At 32.5% G+C, this 25840-nt stretch overlaps 1 protein-coding gene across 2 annotated transcripts in view; it reads left to right on the forward strand.

Moving 5' to 3' along the window:
• The window catches only part of LOC125051233 (adenylyl cyclase 78C), a 73423-nt gene that overhangs the window by 13152 nt on the left and 34431 nt on the right, over nt 1-25840 (forward strand). Inside the window, exons 1-4 of one of the 2 annotated variants that reach the window (XM_047651447.1) lie at nt 6130-6259; nt 9242-9281; nt 12136-12178; nt 20297-20367. In XM_047651447.1, the coding sequence (XP_047507403.1) occupies nt 12157-12178; nt 20297-20367 (93 nt within the window). In that variant the 5' untranslated portion in view covers nt 6130-6259; nt 9242-9281; nt 12136-12156. Of the gene's footprint in view, nt 1-6129; nt 6260-9241; nt 9282-12135; nt 12179-20296; nt 20368-25840 lie in introns of those variants that run through there. The other variant, XM_047651445.1, reaches the window with a different exon arrangement.

Raw genomic sequence — 25840 nt, forward strand, 5'->3', positions numbered from 1 at the left:
TCTTGAGTGACACATAAATTTACCGATATTTTCTGTTTATCGTGTATAAATATTAATGATTTTGTTTACTGACAAGACCTTTCGTTTCGCTTCAACTTTAGCAATAACGTTTTATGCACAAACTTGTGCGGGCTTTTTAATTGATATTGTTGATTTAATGTTACGTGTTTAATTTATTACTCCCCTGATTTTCAGATGAATATAGAACATAAGATACTTTATCATTTATACATGGATATGTCATTAAATAAGTAAAAAAATATGTACTTATTAATTTTAATTAAAATTAATGCTTAAAGTAAAATAAGCTTTTAAGTTTATAACTCAACTAAGTTGTATATAGTATTTTTTTTAAATTAAATATTTAATTTTTAATAAAACAATTTTTAACCGGATTGAAGTAATGTATTTACAATTATTTTTCATAATTTTAAATTTAACCGACGTTTCGCGTGCTTTACAGCGTGCGTGGTCGAAGACAAATGCGTGGTCGAACGGTGACTGAAGACAAAAGGTGTTGAATGTCAAAAAGTATCACAGCTGTAGAAAAATTGTTTTATTAAGTGTATAAAAATGATTTGTCAATAAAAGACAATACTATAATTCTTTTATTACAACTGATTAACAGTTTTTCTCTTAAAAGGCTTCAAATATCTCCATAAATAGTGACTCAATTGGTACCTACTATATTTAAGTACCGAAAGTTTAATGATTTTTCGGTATAAAAATACATTTCATTGGCACTGGATAAAAAAGAAAATGTCTTTAATAATATAATCCTTAATAATATTTGAGAACGTGTTACAAATATCCACATTGCTCCTAATGGAATATCGTTGGTTGAAGTGAATTTGCAATATCTAGAGGCTACTTACCCACCTAACAAACACCGTTATATTTACATATTACATTATGTATTTCTCACTTCCCTGAATTATATTAAAGGAAATTCAATTCGCTTTGCTTTGTTGGAACTAAATGCGTTTCATTAATGACATTTAAATTAAAATTGCTTTGCTGTTGCCACTTTTCGACACGACTGTGTGTTTTTCTGGTAGAAAATGCCATATGTTATTATATCAAAATATAGAAATACTTTAGTGGAAGGGTCAAGTAAACTCATGCATTAAGCAGTGCTAGCAAGTTTAAATATAACGAAATACCATATTTGTGAAGTCGAATCTCTGCTACGTGTAGTCTCGGACTGTTGTCAACTAAATCTTGTCCAATTTTTAAGCTATTGCATAGATTTTATCGCGGGCTTTGAGCGCGGCGACCGAATCAAGAAATTCCATAACGAAACAAACCTAACACACGATGACGTAATATAGGTGCGGCCAATACGCGTTAGAGCGGGACAGAACGCATAATGAAAATCTTACATCGGTTTAGCGTGATCGGATAGGCGTCTTAGTCTCAGTCTGGTAGAGTGGTAGATTGAATTAATATCAAAGAAAAAACTTAAATCAATATAAAAGAAAAAAAATATCTACTGAAAAAAAATTATAATAATTATATTGCATAAGTTTATAAAAAATGCTATGCCGCGGCAGTCCGCGAGTGTCACACGTATTTTTTTTATGTAACAGGAGCCATTAGAGCAGGAGGCTCGTCTGATCTTAAATGATACCGCCGCCCATAGATACTCATATTGCCAGTCGACGGCGTGTGTCAGGCACTGGAGGCTGATCATCTACTTGCCTATTAGATTTAAAAATGATCATGAAACAGATCCAGAAATCCGAGGCCAAGACCTAAAGCAGTTGTAGCGCCACTGATTTTTTTTAGGGTAAGTTGATATGCATGCCATTACATTAAACCCTATGATGTAAGAAAATATCGTATCGAAACCAGCTCGTCTTAGACGTAAAAGTGCGTCAAGCGCGGAGCGTTATCTCTCGTAGACGCAGGAACATAGTACATCAATTAAGGACCACAAAGCAGCACAATCTAGTGGGAAAATTATTAAATCGCCAGTATTAAGGATACATATTTGCATCAGGGCACTTATTTTTTCTACGTTGATACCGTTTTATTTTTGTAACAAAACATGTTACCATTAAAAGTCACCCCAATGCGGCAACGTTTATGTTTATGTTATATCCAAAAATCAACATTACAAAATTTAACAGTAAAAGATTAAAGTTGTTCGAACGTGCAGCTTAGTTTAATCATCGGACATGAGCCAGAATACGAAATTCAACCCGTATCACCTCGACGTTCGTCGTTCCACAACTGATGGGGTTTTGAGGCAGTTTTTGCCGCGCATCACCACTATGTGGAACCAGCTCACTGATCCAATTCAACTTTCGGTCTTTCAAGAAAAGAGCGTACCAATTTATAAAAGGCCGTCAACGCACTCGCGAGTCCTCTGGCATTGAGAGTGTCTATGGGCGGCGGTATCACTTAATATCAGGTGAACCTCCTGCCAGTTTGCCTGTTCTATAGGAAAAAACGACGGGTTGCACTCCGGGAGTGCCGGCAGAAGTGAAAACTTGAATATCAACGTTGAATAATTTTGAAAGAATTGCTTTAATGATCAGTATAAAAGTACTATCATTTATGTGGTAGAATATAATATTTATTTATTGCGCTATCGTACACAAACATGACAATTTATATTACATTAAATACACCGCGCCAGCTGTCTACTCTCCATCCGTCTTACGAATTTTCGATCAGGTCACGTGTCCTGACGCGAGTTTAAAAAAAATTACCCATTCCAAAAAAAGTGTACAACGCCGCTAAAGAAGTTTTAACTTCAAAAAAAATATATTTACAAAAACACCTCATTATTTCTACCGCTATAGGAACTGACTTAAATCAAACTCTGTCAGTTCACTTACGGACACTTAAAAACTTCTGTTAATCTTTGAAGTTCATTAAGTATGGTGCGCTTTTCAAAAGGTTAGTTTTGGCTGAGGGTACGACTAGTAACGGCGGTCGCCTCCTAACGTAACCATCAGTTATATTATTATAACTGGTAACAATTTTATATTATTATAAATTGAAGCAGGTTGAATATATTTTCTACAAAGCAGAGACCAATAATTTTAAATTTTAATTTCTTAAAGTCTATTCAGACAAGATGTGAGTCAATGCTCTCGCAAATCTTTCATGAACTTCAGTGAACTTTAATCAAGCCGGCTCTTACTCTAATGACTCCAATGAAATCTCTACTACGAACATATTTCATTCGCTCTTTAGTACTCGAGTGTACCTTAATATAAAGTGAACAAAATGGAAACTATTATTTAAAAGCAAACAGCTTAGCTCCATAAGGGCCATTTTGTGTTTACCATATTTTAAGTGCTTAATTTGTATAAATTTTATGTAAATGATGTTAGTAAAAATTATATTTAGAATACAATAATGTGAGGAAGACATATACATAGTGAAACAATGATATTATGCGTAATATTCATAGTTTATACATAGTAAATAAATGTTACTTGACCATTTCTCCGGGTGTGAAAATCCAAGAACTCATTACTCAGCTAAATTGACCTTTTGTAACTGAGCTTTACAAAATATGCGCAAAACACTGTGCGATGTGCATGTTCGCGTATAAAGAATAAACAGACTTCTTATTTGTTCAAAGTACTAATTTTCCATTTGAAATGTTAATTATATATATGATATTATATATATAATATAATTATCGTATTATAACGGTTAACGTGAACATATTTACATATGATCAGAATTCAAAATACGCCTTGTATTCGCTATGAAGGTATCGTTTTCTTGTAATTTGAAATCTGCTCGTGCATTGTTATTTTAATTAAAGAAACAGGACATTAATAATCTTCCACGGTTAATATGGATTTATGTACCAGCGTGCTGGACCTGTGGTGGCTTTCAGACCAAAAAATAAGAGGTTAAATTGAATATGATTTGACAAAACATTGAAGCAGTGCACAATCTTATGGTTGCCAGCGACCACAGCCTTGTAAGATGCACCTATCTAGTAAAAGATCTAAAAAAGTCTTGAGTAAAATACAAAAAGGTTAAAAAAAAAGTACTTAGGTTTCTCTTACCTTAAAACTTCAAACAATGAAGAATCTTATTTAAAATTCTTTGAAACCAAAATAAAATACATAAGAGATGTTAATGAAGGCTACGTCGGCGTCACTAACTGAAATCTTAAGACTCGTTACATTAAAAACTTAAAATAGCTATAATCAAAAAGGTTGTCAAAAAAAATATACAAAGAACCGAAGAAAATAATGAACGAACTATGTATACATAAAGGGATGAAATTGGACAACAAAACCCACGGGATAACAAAACCTAGTTGTTGAAAAAAGGTTTTAGACCACTTAACATAATCAAACAATGGATATCGCATAAAAACTACAAACAACAACATATTCTAGATCCAAAATAATTAGTAGAGACTAAATTCTACAATGAGTTATATAGTCCTAATCATATATAAGGCAGATAACAATAAATTTCGTAACACAAAACAACATTTTACAAGTTGAAAGATTTTCAACTTATGAAGTTATCAAAGCCATGGAAAAATTAAAGAAAGACAAAAAACCAGATATATAACCAATAAAGCGATAAAAGGTAGAAGACTTTTGATTGCAACCCACATAAAAAGGCTTTTTAATATGAAATCACAATAAATATCCAAAGAATGGTTACGATCAGACATAATTTTACTACATAAAAAAGGTGATCCGACCGATGTGGGCAACTACCGAAAAGCGAATTCCGCGTATAGTTGGGCCAACCCAGAACTGAAAAAATTACAGAGGCGTAAGACAAGGTGATCCTTTCTCACTTAGAATATTTGAAACGGTTCTGTAGAACTTTATTAAAATCCTGTAGGAGAAAAAAGGTTAGAAATAAACGGTCAGTATCTAAATAACTTGATATAGTTATTTTCTCAAACAGTACTGCACAGCTACAAGATATCCCAAATGAATTGGATTGCGCAAGTAAAAGCATTGTACTAAAAGCGAACACCTCCAAAACTAAAATAAATAAAGTAACAGTAAAGAACGATCAGTCTTTTTAAATGTTCCGTACATTGAAATGTCCCAAACAACATATACCTAGGGAAGCCAATATCGTTTAATTGTAACCGACATGTATACAAAACAATCAGAAGAATAAATCTAGCATGGAACAAAGTTTGTGCAATAAAAGAAGTTCTGAAATCCGACCTTAAGTTGAGTATAAATCAAAGTCAGTGGATACATGCATAACTTCAAGTAAGTAAAAGGAGAGGACGCCCACCAGAAAGTTAAGAAAATGAAATAAAATAAATAGCGGAGAAAGACAGGAAAATAGTAGCGAAGATGAGAAAATGGTGGAATAAATTGGAGAAGTCCTTCTCTTCTTCGGAGGTTGTAACTATATTTAATAACATAAACTTAATGTAACTTAAATTTTAGTATTCGAATATTTTGATTTTATTTATTTATTCTCGCGTAGTAAAATACCTATTGCCTTCAATAAGTAATTAAAATAGCTTTATTTTAATAGATATGCACGATAAACATTTTAAATACTTTTGTTATTACAACTAGGAGTTTTTACAAATCATAAAATAAAGATTCCAACAAACGAAGTTGTGGAAATCAACTAGTACAACAATATTAATCACAACGGTCCTCACAAATCTTTATAATTCATTTGATTTTCAATGGGCGATATACTTTTCAAATGAATGAGATTCACGTACCAAATATTCAATCTACTCATATAAACCACAGAATGAGTAGTTTGTTTAGAATATAATAATTTGTACGTATGATGCATCATTTATTTAAGAGATTAAGTGGGAATTGTTTCTGCATATTTCATTTTAATAGGTAGATCTTTTTTTGACCGTTTAACACACGTGTGTTGGTAGTTTTTGTATGTAAATCGAATATCAATCATCAGTGTCTAACACGCGCAATTTGGGTCCTTTTGACGTTTCATCACAATGTTTTCTCTAATTGTATAAGTACAAATAAAAACATAGCAATCGCCTAATACAATTAATAATAACATACTAAAAAACCCAGTAATCACGTGGTTACACGTTATAAGTGTAATCTTTAATTGAAGGAAAAAGCACATAGTTATCCTGTACATAGTTTGAACACGGCCAGTACCCACGCGAACTCTGAGATGAACGCACGCGAGACAATTTTCCGAGTGAAAGACTTTTCACGATACAACTTCTATATTGCATTGGATATTGATGGAATGTTCTAAGTATTATTAAAGTGTGAATTTAATATGTTTTATTGAGGTAAGTTTAAACCGCGTATTAATGATTTGTTTTGTATCGTTATCCTTTTTTGCTTCAGCTGATATTTTGGTTTAAAGTACAAATGAAGGCGATGTTAGTTACAATGTAGCATTTTTAAATTATCGTGTAGATGTTGCGACAACAACTACTTGTTTTGTAATTTAACAAATAGCAGTATAAATAAGATTGTGTTTTATTGTAGTGTATTTTTGTATGTATGCAATGAACAAACTCTAGAGACTGTTCATTGACTAGAGACTGACTTAAAAAAATATTTCACCATTAGAATGCTTACTCTTGAGAAAATACGTAAATAAATAAGTATTCTTAGCATGAGAAGCCCGATAAGGTGATTAATAAGTTGGAAAAGAACTCGTAATTTTAACTATTTTTATCGAAAATTTGTTTTATGTGAAACATTCTTTCTCTAAGTATCGTAAATCACTACATTATTTCTTATTTATGACATAGATATATGTAATTACGTTGCCAAAATTCGCATTGAAATTGACATTCATACATTTATAAATAAACTAGCTGACCGAGCAAATAAAAAATGAGGGGTTGATCGTAGAGGGGTGAAAGTTAGGGGTTGTATGTATTTTGTAATGCTGTATCATAAAAAATAAAAACAGAAACAAATATCTAAAAATAAAAAAAAATATATAGGGGTAGACTGGACTGCCCTTAACATTTAGGGGGATGAAAAATAGATGTTGTCCGATTCTCAGACATACTCAATATGCACACAAAATTTCATGAGAATCGGTCGAGCCGTTTCGGAGGAGTTTAACCACAAACACCGCGACACGAGAATTTTATATATTAGATTAAAATAGATCAATCCTATAGAAAAATGAACATTAAAATATAACACAAAAAAACGTTCATACAAATTGTAACATCATTCAGACTGCTTCTGACATGTTATTAAACGCTTGAAGAATATCGATTGTGGTGTTTATCATAGGCTCGAGTTGTCTCTGATTGCTAGTTGACTGATATTTTAATTATAACGATGTGAATTAGTATCATTATCCATCAAGTACTTGAGGCATAACAATATTAATGATGTGGAGCACAATTATTAAACTTCTGAATATGTTATAAATTTTTAGATTCGAATTTTAAAACATCTTTTGTTCTATCATTAATAGTTTTCGCTGCTCACGCGATTGAAGGAAGTTTTTTGTTTATTTTTTTACACCTTGGGTTAGATTAATTAAGTTTTAGTAAGCATCCCAATTTTTTTTGAAAATGATATGCCTATGTCACTCGGGAATAGCGTAGCCAACGGTGAAATAATTTTTGAAATCGGTCCAGTAGTTTCGGAGCCTATTCATTTCAAACAAACAAAAAATCAAATCTTTCCTCTTTATAATATTAGTATAGATTAAGATATTATAATCAGCTTATTATATAAACAACCTAAGTGTAATTTAATGCCTAAATTTATTGTAAAAGGCTACGCCGTAGCTATAGTTTACGCTGTGTCGTAGCACTCTCTATAGCACGCATTGTGAAAGTGTTGTACAGAACTAACACACTACTAAATTTATTATTTCGCTTACAATTTGATATTATATCTGTTTATAAGTTTTTTAATTAAAATAATAGAAAATAAGGCACTGAGTCTGATGCTTAATTAGAAAACCCAGTTGTGTCTATTACATACATTCTTGTAGACTTCGTTAAGTAAATCAAATTAATAGAGTTTAATTTTAATTCACTTGCAATATTATTATATTATCATACACGTTCCACTAATTTAATTAACTGCTGCCTACAAAACTCAATTATTAATATTCCACCATTCCGTATCCTATGTATATTCATGTTTGTTTTAAATTATTTGACAAATAAATGATCAGTTTTCTGTTCCTGACGATTTTTGGTGCTATGTTCAATTTCCTCATGTTGTGGATCACCCCCAAATACCATCATCATTCATTGTGATGGTACGGCTTCTTCTTCTTCTTCTACGGGTTAAAATAAAACGATAGCACGAAAAGGCTTCCAGGGCAGTGCAGGGCTCACCAAAATATGGCGGTCTGCTCGTCTTGGAGATCGCCTCGCTATCGGAGACATAGAAGGGTGCGTTCCCAATGAGGTTCGAAGCTAATAACATAAGCACGCACACTAGGTAAAACGAAAACCAATCATAATAATAGAAAAATTATCTATGTATGATGAACACGCATAGTTCAAATATACGTCTTGTAGTAAACAATAGAAATTCTAAGGAGCTTCGAGAAATTCGTTCGAGCTTTAAAAAACTGAAATAATCGTATTGACGTATATGAGACAAAACCATCGTAAAGTTAGTGCTAGCCTCAGAAGTAGGTCGTATATGTGTACGGAATTGTTATAAACATTCGCAAACCTCAATCTATTTATTCATGACAAAGAAGAAGTGTGAAGTTTATTCTGTTCTATTGACTACGGACCGTCCAATTAAAACTTGTTTACGCAGTCTCCTGACGAAATTCCCGGGGTTAATGTGTAAGGTAAATTTGTGAAATTTCCTTGCTCTTTTGTAATGATGATAAAGTCTTTAAACATAAAAATCTTAAGCAGTTGACAACAGACTTACGTAGCATATGCATTTTTTTACGTTAGTTTGCTGGTAAAACATATTTAATGCCGGATTTAGAGGCGGTCAATCTCAGTGCCTTATTTTTCGGGGCAACTAAGGAATGGTCCCAAATTATTTTCCAAATTAAATGCAAGAGTTTTCCAATAAATAATTTATTGTGTTACCAAGTATAGATTATTTCCGAGGCTGTAGCCCCGGTTGCCCACCTCTAAATCCGGGGCTAGACATATTGTTGCTCCACTTACCGTATTATTATTAATACTTGGTTTATCGTCGTCGTCCGATGTAAGAGAAGATTTGTTTTTCTCAATTTAACAGGTTAAAAATAATAAATACAAATAACAAATTCCTTATATCAAATTAATATTCCCTGTTTATTGTTTCAGACGGCAATGGATTCGTATGAAGAGGACTTATTAACATAAGGTGAGTTCATCAGAACTGTTAAATTATTTATCACGTAAGTTTAACACACTAATTCACTTTCGACTTGAATGAACTTTAATATAAATTCTAATAATAAAGTTTCTACTGTACCGGAAGTTATGAATTTATATGTAGTAAAGGGGTTATTGGAATTAGTATTTTGAATATGATCTCTTGAAAAAAAATAGTTCGAGGTAGTAGTATTTCTCTAAGTTTGACGATTTACAAAAGTATAAAACTGTATTTCTTGGTAAAAATAATTTAATGGTTCATGCAAGAATTATAGTAAATTAATTCGCTATTAATCCGGAAATTATGAGAAGTAAAGTATGTAGTTTTAATAAAAGTCCATAAAGAGAAAAAATACTTGTTTGGTTTTATTGTCATCGAAGTCGTCTTCAATGCTGCCTTTTTTAAGGTATAAAAAACCTTTTCGCTACCCAACTTCAAAATTGTACGATGAAACAAAACTTCTAACGATTAGACTTATTTACTTAATGGCCGACTATTTTGTTTAATCCAAACACCGATTACACCATATCATACACAACGCACACCTACATTTAAGCTACCCAAAAGACTTTCTTTCTTCGCCCAAAGCCTTTTTTTCAGTGGCTTATTTCAACTTAAAACCATTTTTTTCACAAAATTTTCACTATCCATTCAAAGCTTTATATAATCTTTTTGTTTTTTTCTTCCTTTTCACATTCCATATCCTTGGTGGAAACTATCAAAACACGGGTTTCATATTAAATAATAATTATTACTAAGAACTAGATAGTAAACTCGACGGGAATCGAGTTTCGATGATTAACGCGACGGGTGGCCATTACATTCCTAATTGCTATATTTGTTAATGTAGAGACAATTTCAGCAACCTATTTTCTAATACAATTATTCCAATGAATTTGTGCTTATGCTGTCGAATTTGTAGGAACTATTTTGTATTATAATATAATTTATAAATTGGGCGATATCGGAACTTAATGATAAAGTTCTGTATTATTTAATATCGATGTATACATTCAGACCAGACATACTATTACAATATTATGTTTTATACATTGCTATACACTTGTGTCACTCCCCAAATTTGCTAAGATATAACCTCTAAGTACTAGTTAATAACCCATAATCAACAAATCGTCGCAAAGGCAAGTATGGGCTGAAAGCTTTTGTGCGCTTACTCTTGCATGTAGCAAAGAATTTAAACTTTTTCTTTACATTAAGAATAAATAATAAAAATGAATAAATTAGAATGCAAATAAAATTATAAAGCAACATAATAAAATCAGTAACAAGAAAATTAAAACACTAAAATAAAGTAAAAATGTTTGGTCCCTTTAATGCTAATAGCATTTTTTCGCTATGTTTTTTTTTACTTTTCGTAGTGTGGGCCGAGCATGTGACCCTCATCCCTGAGGTCGTAGGTTGGATTCCCAGCTCTACACCTATGGACTTTCTGTCTATGTGAGCATTTAACACTCGCTCGTATGCTGAAGCATAACATCGTGAGAATACTGGTCATCTACATGTCTGTTAGAAAAAACATATGACAACGAAACTTATATCTGAGGCTCAGACCTAAAAGGTTTTTAGATTCAATTATAAAGGTATATAACAAAATAATTCTCAGTAACATTTACTAAAGAGGATTTGGATAAGGATCAAAGACCCCAAGCATCCCTTTTTAGGAGTCCCAAAATCGTTGTTGTGGAAAATTTTTACTGTTTCCCTCTGAAAGGCTTTTATTTACATACAACTGGTCATATGTAACAAATAGGTTTAAATGTTTACATCGCCTGTCAGTATATTAAACTATTTCATGATTTGGCCATTTTATTTCAACATTTGGGCTAGTCATGTCGATACAATACATACATGATACAAATGGCCGAAGTGCCACATATCTTATGTAATTAATGTCGGAATCATTTTATTTTTCTTTAATGAATTTATGTCATAATTCAAAATCATTTATTCATTTAGGTAACACAATGTACACTTATGAACGTCAATAAAGAAATACATATTAAATGCTAATTGCTTCTAATTTTACATTTACTGCCAGTTCTCATAGAACGGACGAGAAGAACTGGCAACAAACTCTCCACTACTCTTCCTCTGCAACCATTACACCATGAAATGTCATTCCCATATCCATTATTTAAAAATAATATTTTTATTTAAAGTATATTTGTTGCCTCAGGAACAAAATGTATATCTCTATATATATAAAATTATCGGGTCACAATGTTCATTCCCATACTCCTCCGAAATGGCTCGACCGATTCTTATGAAAATTTTATGCATATTCAGTAAGTCTGAGAATCGACTACTATGTATATTTCAAACCCCTAAGTGATAAGGGGTATACCCCAAAATTTATTTTTTAGACAATTTTTTTATATTTAATTTTTTTATGATACAGCATACAATAATAATACATACAACCCCTGATTTTCACCCCTCTACGATCAACCCCTATTTTTGTTTGTTAATTAAAATCTTATGACTTGAACTCTGAGGTTTATATAGAGAAAAATTCACAGAAAAACCTAAAAAGTTTCCCTTCCAGAAATCCGAACAGTCTTTGTGGTAGCATAGCAAAATGTTTCATGTTGGTATGTACTAAAAAGGTGGGCTAAGTAATATCACATTAAGAAGAAACGAAGTTCGCGAGGGCAGCTAGTTATTATTATAAAAATATTACGTTAACATCTCATTTATTCGAAATCACCATCCATTAACCAAAAGTTTCGTCGTAATCTTAAACAAAATTGTGTTTTACGCTTCAAAGCTATTGTTTCGAAATTTGTTTTATAGCCATTTAAATATATTGTTTTTGTTTCAGGGATTTCAACAAGGTGAAACAATGCCAGCGAATCATAAAGAAGGTAATGATTTAATACGTTTTTCTCATAAAGTTGATTACGGTTTCAAGAGTTTTAGATTTTTTTAATTGCCTTATCGCTATAGAGTCTTATTGAGGTAAATCATATTATACATACTTTCATTAAATAAGTAAAAATAAATCAGTCGCATTAGCACCTTTTTAGGTCTGGCCCTCAGATGTGTGTTTCTATTTCATGATCATTTAATTTTCGTAATAGACAAGTAGGCGATGAGCCTGATACACGCCGTCGACTTTTAGGGTCGAAGGCAAGCCGGTTTCCTGACGATGTTAAATGGGCACATAGAAAGAAAGCCCATTGATGCACAGCCGGCGATCGAACCTACGTACTCAGGGAGTCGCACACTGAAGCCACTAGGCCAACACTGCTCATTATTTTATTATTTATCATATTGTTACCCAATGCAACATGTATAATCACTGATATGTGAATCACATGAAATCTACAGCCAATTATAATAATTAAAGCAATTTATTTACATCACAAAACTAAAATAAAATAAACTTAAAAACTAACTATTTAATATAAAATTACAAGCAAACGGAAAGAGAACAAATAGTTTTATCGATAGAATATTGTCAATTGTTTCTCAAATGTAGGTATAATCTGCGAGGTATGCACGGCTACAGGCAGAGAATTTTACAATGATGTTAATTTGAGTCACAAATTATAATATCCGACGTAAAAAAAAGGAAAAATTGTTCTTGTAAAATAAGTTTCGCTTAGCTTATCGTTTTCAGTAAAAAAAAGTAATTTATTTATTTGTTTATTTGAAAACAATATGAACAAAAAACAATTTGACGGGATAATAATTCTGTATGACGTATCCAGAGGATTGACTGATATAAATCCCGAGTTAGAGATGATCGAACTATTTTTATGCTACGCCTCCATAGTCGTTTGCATATTTATGATATATAACTTTGGCATATGATCGTTTCTCAGTACACCTGAGCCACACCAAGGCGGCTACTTGTATAACATCTACACAATATTACTTCAATCATTACAACCTCATAGAAAAACATTCTACATCTGAATATGCAACAAATTGCAAAAACCAAATCTAATCTATACAACAATGGCGAACCGTTACATTTAATAATACAATTTGATGATTACAGACAACTAAAATGATAATTTAAGAACGATCTGTCACACAAAAAGCTCTATAAACGCAGTTTAGTTATGGTTTTTAGTTCGTATTTATTACAAATACTAAACCTATATTTCAGATGCCCGATATAGTGTACGAAAACGTAATTCGGTGCAAGTCATTAGTATAAATCAAAGTTAAAATGAATTACTCTGCAAAAGTGCCTATCCAACGTGCCATTAGTGTAAGCTGATGATACATTTCTGTGTTTTATAGCCGTGTGGAATGCCACACTGGCAAGCAATAATTTTCAAAGTTTAAATTACCCATTATACAAAAACTTACGCTTATTCTGTGGGTAACCAGGAGCAAAAAATATCACATTGAGTCGTCCAGTAATAACGGTGAAATCGAGATACAAAATTTAATTTAATTTGTCATAAGTAAGCGATAGGAAAGAGAATAGATAAAATTAAGAACACGTGAAGTGCATTATGAAGAATAACTACGGTAGTATGTGTTATAATGATATAAACTTAAGTGGAAATGGGTGGGGCACATGGCAAGAGGAACAGAAAATGGACCAACAAAGCATTAAACTGGTGCCAAAGATACAATGCAAAAGAGGAAGACAATTTAGAAGGTGGATAGACCGGATTAAGAAAACAACATTTACATGAGAGTGGCACAGTGCAGACAGAAATGTCGAGATTTGGAATAGGCCTTTGCCAAAAAAGGGCACACAGATATTTAGGAATTCATGAGATTGCTGATCCGGCAACGACGTTTGCTGACCCGGCAAACGTCGTTTCGCCATGTATATCATTTATAATAAAAAAATAGGGGTTGATCGTAGAGGGGTGAAAGTTAGGGGTTGTATGTATTTTTTAATGCTGTATCATAAAAAATAGAAATTAAAAATGTTGTCTAAAAAATAAAAATAAAAATTTAGGGGTGGACTACCCTTAACATCTGGCGGGCTGATTGGTGAATCTAAACCATTCCCAGATCCCCTTGAAGACACACAAAAAATTTCATCAAAATTGGTCCAGTCGTTTAGGAGGAGTTCAGTCACATACACACGCACACAAGAAATATATATATTAAGATATATATAATGTAAAGTATCTGAAATAAAAAGCTTTTATCATTATCATTTTAAGTAACCGTTAGCATTGAAACAATGACTCTGAGTATGGTTGTAAGTTTGTTCAATACTATTTCATATTTTTCTTTAATCTAAGTAGGCATTAGGTAGGGTTATATGAAGTAGTTGTGAACTAGTAACAGATAATACAACATAAATAGGCACGGTATTTGCAATCGTAGGTGATGATGTTTTTATTGGCGATCGTAACTTATTGAAAGTCAGCCAACAACATTTTCATTCGATTTAAAGGAATATAATATGTGATATACACAAGGTAAAGTTGTATAATTATTATTTGTCAGAGTGTGAAACGATTTAATTTCGATCGTTAATAAATCTAAATGTAATTGTTTAAAAAATATTTATACACAAATTTAACAAATACAAAATGTTTCGCTCTGCTCAAAGTCCTCACTTAACATCAACACGTGCTCGAAAGCACAGAATAAACAAATGGCCGGTAAACATTATTTTGGCGTTTATCGTATCAAGGACGTCGTTATGAGGGCTGTATAACAAATTATAATTGTGAAAGTAAAAATCAAATGTTAGTTTGATATAAAAAGTTTTCTTTTATCTACTTTATTGGAAATTATAACTTCTTAGTAATAAAATAATATTTAATTTTTTAACATTTCGTTAAAAAAATTAAAATTTTGCAACTTTTTGGCAACAAATTTGGCAACGGGCGGCCTTATCGCTTTCAAACGATCTCTTCCAGGCAACTACTGCCCTGCGATTCTGTAACTCACTTTTCGAACTCACACAGCGGTTTTCGCATCGGCGGTCGCTCTCAAATCAGTCGTGAAGCAGTGAGTTACAGAATCGCAGGGCTGTAAGGAAAAAAAATGAAATAAGGTTAGAGCAAAAAGTGAAAAATATCTTAAGTAATTACTTAGATAAACGAATGGAACAAAACAAAGCAATTAAAATATATGTCGACAATGAAAATGCACATGAATCATGATTATTTCAATTAGTACGAAAGTTGGACGGGTAATCTGTATCCCATTAGACTGCGATGTTCACCGAGTCATAATAAGAAATCTATACAAGAGTCGAAACTTAGCGAAGACTATCATAATATGTCAAAAATTATTAAGGACGTATTTTCTTCCAATTTTCAATATCTATCTAAATTATTTCTGATTCCATACAAATAGGTTAGAATTTATCTACTTAACTATTATCTACTACATGAAATGTATTTATTGTTTGTTCTAGGACAGTTCTAGGACTTTCTTATAAATGACCGCGAGTGGATTTATAGCCTATTAAACTTTACGATATAAAATGGGTCAAGAAAGTTAATCCAAGGTGGGAAACTTAGTTAGTCCGAGCTAGTACCCTAGTGGGAGTGCTATCTTACATAATCTACACTTAAATTCGTTTTCAATGAAATAATTGAACTTTAAAATATAATCTTAACCTAAGCTAAAAAAATATGCTGGCTCTTGCGTATTGCGAACTTATTTGCGAGGAAAGTACATGCTCTGGTGTCACCAGTACTATCCGACGTCAGGTGTCACCAGTACTATCAGGCGTCAACTTAAATCTTTCATTACTACACAGTTGAACACCACGTCCCAAACGCTGTTTGTTCCAACAACAGGTTATAAATGCTCTCGTAGTACCTAAATCATCCATAGTAGTTTAAGTAACTACAAGATAGGCAAATGAAGGTTAAGTCGTAGCTTAACTAAATAAAGAATTTAGTAAAGGGCAGAATAGACACTCCCCTGCTGTTTAGCATTTCGGCCATAGATCTACCCGATCGCGTTGTTGGTTGACTATTAGGGGTATATTTAACAAAGGAAGATTAAAATACTAATTTTAAGAAAATAAATATTTTTTTTATTACTATAAAAAAATAAAATGTTTTCTTTACTCGTGCGTTTTTTTACTGTTTGTGATGAAAAGGGACTTAATTATCACTTGCCGTAAAGCCACTTTTAATGTAGAGCACCGCACTTAGTAAAATGGATACATTCACTAACAAATAATATGTATGTATAGGTAGACTCAGATGTTCAGACTCCTATTGAAATTGAAACATGTGCCCGGCCAAAAAGGTTTGTAATATCTGACATGTCAAAAAACTATAGCTGTCATAATTCTACGTAATTCTATAAAAAATAGATAGTTTAATCGAAAATGAAATCCTTGTCTAGTCTGGTCATAAGACACGGGTGACGTTAAAATGCGTGCTTCATAGAACATATCGCTTTAAATGAATGTAATGAGGCTAAGGTACTCGAAGGTAAATAAATCGCACGTGATAAGACCCCATTTGTTTACTTTCAATTTCATTACATTGACATTGCGACGAGCAAACATATTTCAAGTAAAAATAACAGTATGACGCAATACAATATTTATACTATAAGTGGGAGTTTTCACCTGTGTTTTCATACGTAGCTTATGACTATAGGCACTATAGTGTGTATGGATTATGGATAACCTCGATTTATACCACACACAACATTTTAATTAAAGAAAATGTAGTTCAATTAGCGGAATAATTAATAAAAGGCAACGCACTTGTGAGCCTTCTGGCATTGTGAGTGTCCATGGGCGGCGGGGTGAGCGTCCTGCCCCTTTGCACACTCTGTAAAAAAATATAATGTTACTGACGAATAATAATAAAAAGATATTAAAAGAAAATAATTTACATACAAAATTTTATTTAGTTTTATTTACTTTTCAGAGTTACTTTCATTTAAACTACCGACCAGCTTCTCACGAATAATTGTGCATATTTTCCTTAGTTTGTCGTACCATCACTTATCATTCATATTCTAACCAAATTACACAAAAACATGAACAATTATATATATGTATTAAATGTATATACATATGTAAATTCATAAACCTTATGAATCACTTAGATAGAGAATGACCATGAATCACATGAGAATCGTTGCAATAGTTTCGCGAACAGACAGAGATAAGGTGTTGTATACATACCTATCAGGTTTGTCCACCAGGCTTTTTCGTTAAAGCTTGATTGATGTTGGATTTCGGACAAATGGACGATACGTCGGATTAATGGATTCGGTTTGACAAAATTTATTCGGACATAGTTTAGCTTTTCTATAAGGATATAACTGTATGATGATCTATATAAGAAATAACGTTGTACTGTAAAATAGTATGATGAAATTCTTGTCGGTTTAAAACTAGCTTGCAGCAATTTTAAAATTCATCATAAGTCTTACATAGCTGTTGAATGTGATATTCTAACTTCTTTGTCACTTAGAAGGCAGTTCTGCCCTGCGAACTCACTTTTCGAACTCACACAGCAGTTTTCGCATCGGCGGTCGCTCTGAAATCAGTCGTGAAGCAGTCATTTTATGATTTGGCATTCTGATAAACAATAAACTACAAGCTCCCACCTTTTCAGAATGCCAAATAATAAAATGACTGCTTCACGACTGATTTCAGAGCGACCGCCGATGCGAAAACCGCTGTGTGAGTTCGAAAAGTGAGTTACAGAATCGCAGGGCTGGTATAGACTAAGATTCAGAAACGATACTAAAACAACTGACTCACAAAATCAGACAAAAATGCATTATATCTGTTATGTATGTTTCTGAATATCACCCTTTGTTGCACGCAACTTTTGAACTTCGGGTCGTGCGTTCAAATCATGACTGTGCACTAATGGATTTTTCTCTCTTAAAAACCGTAGTGTCTTAGACCCAAAAATCTACAAAATGTGGCAGGCACAAAAGGCAAAGGCATCACAAGAAAAAAGATCAAAGGAACAAACAAAAACAGAAACTGAGCTATAGTAATAAGTCATAAATATAAGCTTTTTGGCCCACGTCAGTTGTCGATAATACGATGGAGTTGACATGACACACAATTTCCTTGCGCCAATACTGGTTAAAAGCCTTTCCTTTGTTCTTTTAAACTATACTTACAGCTTAATAAGCTTTTAAATCAGTATTTAATCTACCAATGAAATATATAATGTTTTGCCAATGAGTTTAGTCGTAAAATCTAGAAACTTTAGAAGTACGCTTCTGTAAGCTTATATTTTTTTATGAACTAACATTTTTAAAGGGATCGGGCACCATAAAATAAAACGTTCTAAACCAAGTATGTACTTAAAAGCAGAGTAAGACATCGCACGAAACAACACTTCACTTAAGTACCGGCCAATAGCCTTGAAGTTACGCTTCATTTTAGCAAGCTCTTGGAAGTCTAATTGGTTACACAATTCTATTTAAGCTTGGAGTTGGACACACATCGTAAACCTGAAATAGTTTTATTGCTGATTTCTATAGGTTATAAAAAGTCTGTTTAGAGTTTGTGGCGGCACCAGCGTGAAACCTCGTTTGAACTGTCTTTACTCTTATCTATGGACACCAGAGATTATTGGCGCCAAAATTAAAAAAACAAAAAATAGTAACAAAGATTTACTTACAGAAAATTTAATAACAGTATTATGCTTTAAGTAGTAGTAACAATGTATAGAGTACTTCTACATACCGGCCGGCTGATAGAACATGGGACAAGTAAACGCTGGCGTTCTTTAATAAATACAAATATCCTTCAGCCGTCTATACATTCGAACTCTAAAAAAGTTATAGTTTCGCCAGGAATTAAACAAATGACCTCCATCGCACTATGCGTTAAGGCCCATTTACATGATGCCATTTTCTTGCCTGTAGCATACAATTATATCAACGCAATAAATGAATTGCATAGTCTAAACAAAACGTAACATTCTTGATCAATGGGAAAAGTTTCCTTTCAAAACTATTATTGATGTAAACAGCACGTACAATAATTTCTTACGCAATTCTTGTACGCAATTATCTCTTCATTTGCAAACATGAGTGCAGTGAGTGAGGGTGTGTTAAATTAATTTAAATAAATTAAAAATTTATTAAGTCAAATTTTTTTATTTTGTTTGTTATTATTTCCTTCGGTCCGAAACCGTCAACTTCAAATTCCTGTGAAAATGCTGCTAGCGCAGCATTACGTGCATCGGTTCTTATAATTTACATTTTCGGTATCCCATAAACCCACTCATGACTGCGATAAATCTCAATGAACTTTATTATATCAGCAGAACTGAATTTAAACACCTTTTTACTCATATTCATACCTCTCTGTTGGATGGTTCTAATCTTTTAAGTAGACTGAGCTCTGGTGGTGAGCGTCTATTAAAAAAAAAAACAATAATTTATGTTTATAAAGAGCCAAAGATGTTACACTATCTGCGTTTAGAATAGAAGTACTGAAAACAAAAAACAGAAACTATCTTTTTATATAAAATTCAAACCGGTATTCTTTATATTCTAAACTAAAACTTTTTCTTTACATGTGACAAGTGTTGCCTGCCTTTATTACATTAATATTAACATATTCAAACTCCAACACTCTTCTAAAATATTTAAGACTTGAATGAAAAATTTGTCAACGCAAATACGTGCAATACTTGCACGAAAGCGCCATTAAATGGTATACGCACGTACAAGCCGGTGTTTAGACAAGTCAAAACTTGAAAGCAATAATCTCCTTAAAATAGTTGCATTGGTGTAAACAAAGGCATGTGCAATTATTTCCTTGTCAATACTTGAATACAATAATTGCATTCAAGTTTTCAAGTGTAAACAGTTGCATACAATTCTTGAACGGCAATTATTGCGCTTCATTTATTGCATTCAATTATTGCTCTGGTATGTACAAGAAAATGGCATCATGTAAATGGGCCTTTATCTTTCCAGCGGATAATACAATTTTGCTAATGTCGAGACCACACGCACCGCTAAACAAGCATCCGCATATATGTTTTCTTTACATTCTACGTTATAGTAAATATATTGACTCTTGTTCACAGGTCGAAATCACCTAACCACGATGGTAGAACTCCCTTCGGTGATCGGGGAAGAGACCACGGTTGCTGAAACAGTAAGTTGTTACAATTTATTAAAGATATTACGTTAAATAAATAATTTATATCGGCATAGATTCTTTTTCAGGAAATTAATGTTCAGCCTATGTTTTACAAACAAAACCGACCCAGAACTTCCGGATATACGCATTGTATTAACTATTATTTAGCTTACAAGCTTTGTAACTAAACCTTTTAGACTTTCTGTTTTTTAATTCTAGATATTTTAATTAAATTAATTTATAATTTTTGTTTATTTATCGTCAGCCGTATATAAAGAGGGTACAAGTAAAACAATATGTATTAGACGTATGTGCAGTGGTAATAAAGCGAGTTTATGTAATCCACCACAACTGCTTGTGACTGGAACGGTCTGACCTAATTTGTTAACGGAAAGTCTATTACGACACCGTTTGGCGAACTCAGAAAATAAAGGTGGGTAAAAACATAGCCTGCTTTAATACTACGTGCTCGATAGGAAACCGTTTAAATTTAACACGATTTTCTTATGGATTTTTAAGTGGCAATACAAAGTAACAGTTAATATTTCCTTTATTAAAAATAATATATGAAATAAAATTTCAAGCTATTTTGGAGGCACTCCAGTCAACGCGACTTCTTACGAAAGGTTTTATGCCTTACCTATATTTACCTACAATTTACAGGTTCTGTAAAATCCCAATTTTTTGTACTCCGCTATTGTTCTCAAATCTATATTATAGCTAGTGTAGATATTAAATATATTAATAATGTTTTTGCTTGCTGTTAAGGTTTTTGTATCTAATAACCCTACAATATTTATTTATTTATTTATTAGTAATCTTACAGCTAACATACGTATTATAAAACAAAACACTTAGACAATATACAAAGCCAAAACAGATTACATAGATAAACAATATATATGAAACAGTAAACTGAAACTTAACATTAAACTACTAATATTTACAATTAACTAATATTTCAACGAATAAACTAAATTATAACTGCTATAATATGCGAGCCGCTAGGCTAATACTGCCTAGCGGCTTTAACATGCGACTCTCGTCACTGTAGATCAAACCTGGACCACTGGACCACCAATAGACTTTTTTTGCACATTTAACAATCGATCGCACATCGAAAACATCGTGAGCAAACCGGCCTTAGACCCAAAAGTCATGAGGCACAAGCTGATCGCCTACTAGCCAATTAAGAAATATCTAAGACCAAGACCTAGAGGTTCTAGCACCACTATTTTTTTAATTTTAACCTCACAGTATGGGAGAGGCACATTTCTAGATATATATGTATTTCTTATCGTTTTTCTTTATAGCCTTGATTACGTCGTGGATTTTAAGGGTCAAGACATGCCATTTTGCTAGTAAGCACAGGTATAGGTTCCTTTGCCCCAACACAACTCACGAGCATTGAGATTTTATTATATTATAATAATTACACACAAACTGTGCTGATATTAAAATGAAGTTAAGAGACGACGTTGCATATAAAAGACGCTGTAAAGTTTTACAGTTTTTCAATTAAACGCTGTTAAGGACAATAACGGCTCCTGGAAATGTTTCGTTTGAATACTCTAAATTGTTTCAGCGGGTGTTTTCATTTGTTGGCAATTAACTTTAAATGCGCTAATAAAACACATTTCGCAACGTTTTGTTTTAATGTACGCGTACTCAGATATAAATACAGTAACGTTACATATCCATTTACTGTGGTTTACCTCGCCATGTGGGTACGAAATTACTTTGTGGTTTAAAAATAAATAATGACAGGTCCAAAACAAAAACTGGATTCACATGTACTTGGATACTAAAATGTTAGATAACTTCATATTAATCACGTTATACTCCATCGAACGCGAAAATACCTCGTACATCAAGTCAGGTCAACCCGAGTTCTAATTCCCAAAATCTGGCATACGTTAGTGTAGGGGAGCCCCACGATGCTAAATAGAGATTTACTCGAGCGTCATAGAGGCCCATTGAGTTGCGAAGCTAAGATAATAAAAAGAAAAAATGTATTTAATGTAGGTATACCTTTTCCTCGGTGGGGAAAGCGACTATAGAATTTGTGAATTTGTAATGATGATTTTTTTTACGCCCGTCAAGGGTGCGTATATGGGGTCATATTAACCGGTACAAGGTGTCCCCCTGTATATAATCCGCCATGCTTTAGTAAATCCCGAAATCCCCGCTTGGGCTCCCCTACTATTAAAGTACTGTTTAAGTTTGGTCTCGCTAACAATAACTGATACCATAAAGCCTCGATTAGTATAACATGTATAGAGCCGCCATTACGGTGCTGTTTTTTTACATATTCTCGAAAATAAAAGAAAAAAACTTTATTACACATAATAAAAAAGGATGTATTGTTAAAAGAGAAATTGCGCTAGGATTCCCTGTGTCGTGGGCAGTTAGTCTCTTCCATTTGACATATTAATGATTTATATCTTACAATAAGTCTTATAACTTCTATGTTCTATTGTATGGTATAAGTTTGCATCGGTTTTAATAACAAAATTTAACTTATTTATTTCAGATTATATTCCATATGTAGTTTTAGTTAGAGTTACTAACAGTTCGGTCTTAGTTGCTAGTTAGTAAACAAAACAAAAAAGAAGAAGAAAACGCCTATAGTGGGTCATGGACAGCATACCAACGTTTATAGATATACGTGTTCTTTGTGATGAACACAATCCGGATACCATTGGTGCTATGCCTAACACGATGCATCAAGGATCAGCCGCCCTTTTCCGAATTATGGCATTAAAATCGTCAGTTCGGGTCTCGGCAAATATACTAAACGCGCTGCAGTACTGTACGTATTGTTATACTGAATACGGAGGGTATAGGCTGCACGAGTAATATAACTGACATTATACGCCTTGAACAGAATAACTTTGACTTCTTATGAGAAGGCAGAAGAGAAGCAGGAAAGACTTATGCTGGTGGTAGTAAGGATTCGAAGTATAAATAGTTATATTATATATATATATATATATATTATACTATTCCAATCTAAGTGATTCATGATTAACAATATATGATGTCCCTGTAAAAAGTTTTCTGCCTGTCGAATTTAAAGATGAAATCGACGAAAATGTAAATAGAGTGAATGTATATTCTAGGTGCCCTTTCGAAGTTTCCGGTCAGTTAACTGAAACGACGTGGTCGTGATTAATACACAGGAAATTGATCCTTATTGTAATGAAGTTTAGTTTAGTTTCGTCCACGTTTTCGTGATAGTGCGAACGATTTAATTTTTAAAACGATAAAACCTACATTGAATATTTTGAAAGTATGAATATAAAAAGTTTCTTTTAAAGAGATGGAAGCAGAAATATCACTATTGTTTTATTTCTCTTGGCTGTCAAACAGGTATAAAGATATATAAATAATAATAATGAAATTTTATTTATGACAGAAATATGATTGTGACAAAATTGATCTAGCGGTAGTCCACGCACTAGGGAAGCCCCTGTGTTGGGATAACAATTAAACCGTGGTACATGGAGAATGTTAAAATCAATTTAAAAGAAGGAAAAAGCAGTCTTAGTGTTACATCTAATCAAACAAAAGTCATGCACGTATACTTATGGTAAGACCTTACCTTAATGCAAGAGTATGTGAATGTGTGTGTACCTATATACACTCTGTATTTGAGAGTGTGGCTGAGAGATAAGCGTGCGCTGTAGAAGAATTTTTTATCTGCAAAATAAAAATAAAATGTAAAATATGCCGTTATTTCGGACATGTTCTTTTTCCTTACATACAATAAATTAAAAAAAAAAAAAAATTAAGTCCATTTGGCGATCCCAACAAAATCCTGCTCCACACCCTTCTATTCTGCCCTTTTCGTCCCACTTTGCCTTCTCCCAGTTTTATACTTTTTCAAATTTTTGTGTACCAACTCATTATATCACTTCTCAGCTCCACGAAAGGTGTGTCCCGCCCATCTTCCCTTGCCCTTTCGAAGTCTCTTTGTAACATCCTCTACCCTTTTCTTATGTAAGAATTTCTTACCCTATGTCTTTTTGTTTATATTTAGTAAACTCCTCTCCATTAACCTGCAAAGAAGTATTAAATAAATAATCGTATCCAAATTCTATCTAACTATCTCTATCTTTATACGAATTACAAGTAACCTATTCAAAAATATATAATATATTAATCTACTCCTTCAAATTGAGTGTCTTCTGCGGAACTAGGTATTAAGCGGTTTTGTAACGCGAAACGCTTTATTAATCAATTATTTAAATAAAGTATAAACTGTCTTTTTTACTTTACATAAAATACGTTTCAATTTTATTCTGTTATTTTTATCGGGAAAACTTTACAAAAATTCTCCAAATAAAAATAGCTGTTCAGCTTGATATACAAGCTTGTAAGGGCGTTGCTTGTAAATAATGATGTTTTTTAACTTGGCCAAGCCACTAATTGTTTACTCTCTTTTTAGTCGTTTTAATTTTTATTTATTAGGTTAAATAATAATATTTTCATGAATCTTTTTTGTTATAACAATACAAATATAATATAACTAGCTGATCCGGCAAACGTCGTTTTGCCATGTTTATCATTTATAATAAAAAATAGGGGGTTGATCGTAGAGGGGTGAAAATTAGGGGTTGTATGTATTTTTTAATGCATACAAAAATATAAGTATTAGGGGTGGACTACCCTTAACATTTAGGGGGATGAAAAATAGATGTTGTCCGATTCTCAGTTATACCCAATATGCACACAAAATTTCATGAGAATCGGTCAAGCCGTTTCGGAGGAGTTTAACCACAAACACCGCGACACGAGAATTTTATATATTAGATAACTAAAATGACAAATAGAATGAAGGTACTTAACAAACCACGAAAATATTATTTTAACAATATATTTTCCAAAGCAATTAAGAAGTACAGACAACAAAAAGAAAACTAATTCATAAATACTCTTACTGTAATCTAAGCCCAATAAAAAATTTATATATAGCGTGTCGCAGCAAAATTTGCACTAGTACAGTTTTTCTCAATGGGTTATATAAGAATGCTGCCGAGTAAGTAATAAATCTTGTACCTAATACTGTTTTGAATTATTGCACACTATAAGTATCAATAAAGCGTGTACACATTTTACGAGTGTTTCTTAGATGCTGCATTTGTTAAACTAATTGGTTAATAAACGTGAGGGAGTAATGTTGTATAGGTGATTGATGTATTTTATACAATCATTACATAAATTACTTCTAAAATAATATACATTGAAATAAATAACTAAACTTAACATAAACTAAAATATCTATGTTGTATTGTTTATCATGTGAAGAGCATACAGTATTATAAAAAAGGTTTCATTCGTTTGTTTAATTAGATAGCAAATCTAAGGTAGGCTACTTCGATGATACCAAGGTAGACTTCAAAGTTAAGAAGTTATATTTCCCTACAATAAAGTATCATAATTATTCCAAAAGGTTGAAAAAACACTCAACTTTTAACGGTAATGG

Source organism: Pieris napi, chromosome 7 (assembly GCF_905475465.1).
Source record: "Pieris napi chromosome 7, ilPieNapi1.2, whole genome shotgun sequence".
NCBI classification, from domain to species: Eukaryota; Metazoa; Arthropoda; class Insecta; order Lepidoptera; family Pieridae; genus Pieris; species Pieris napi.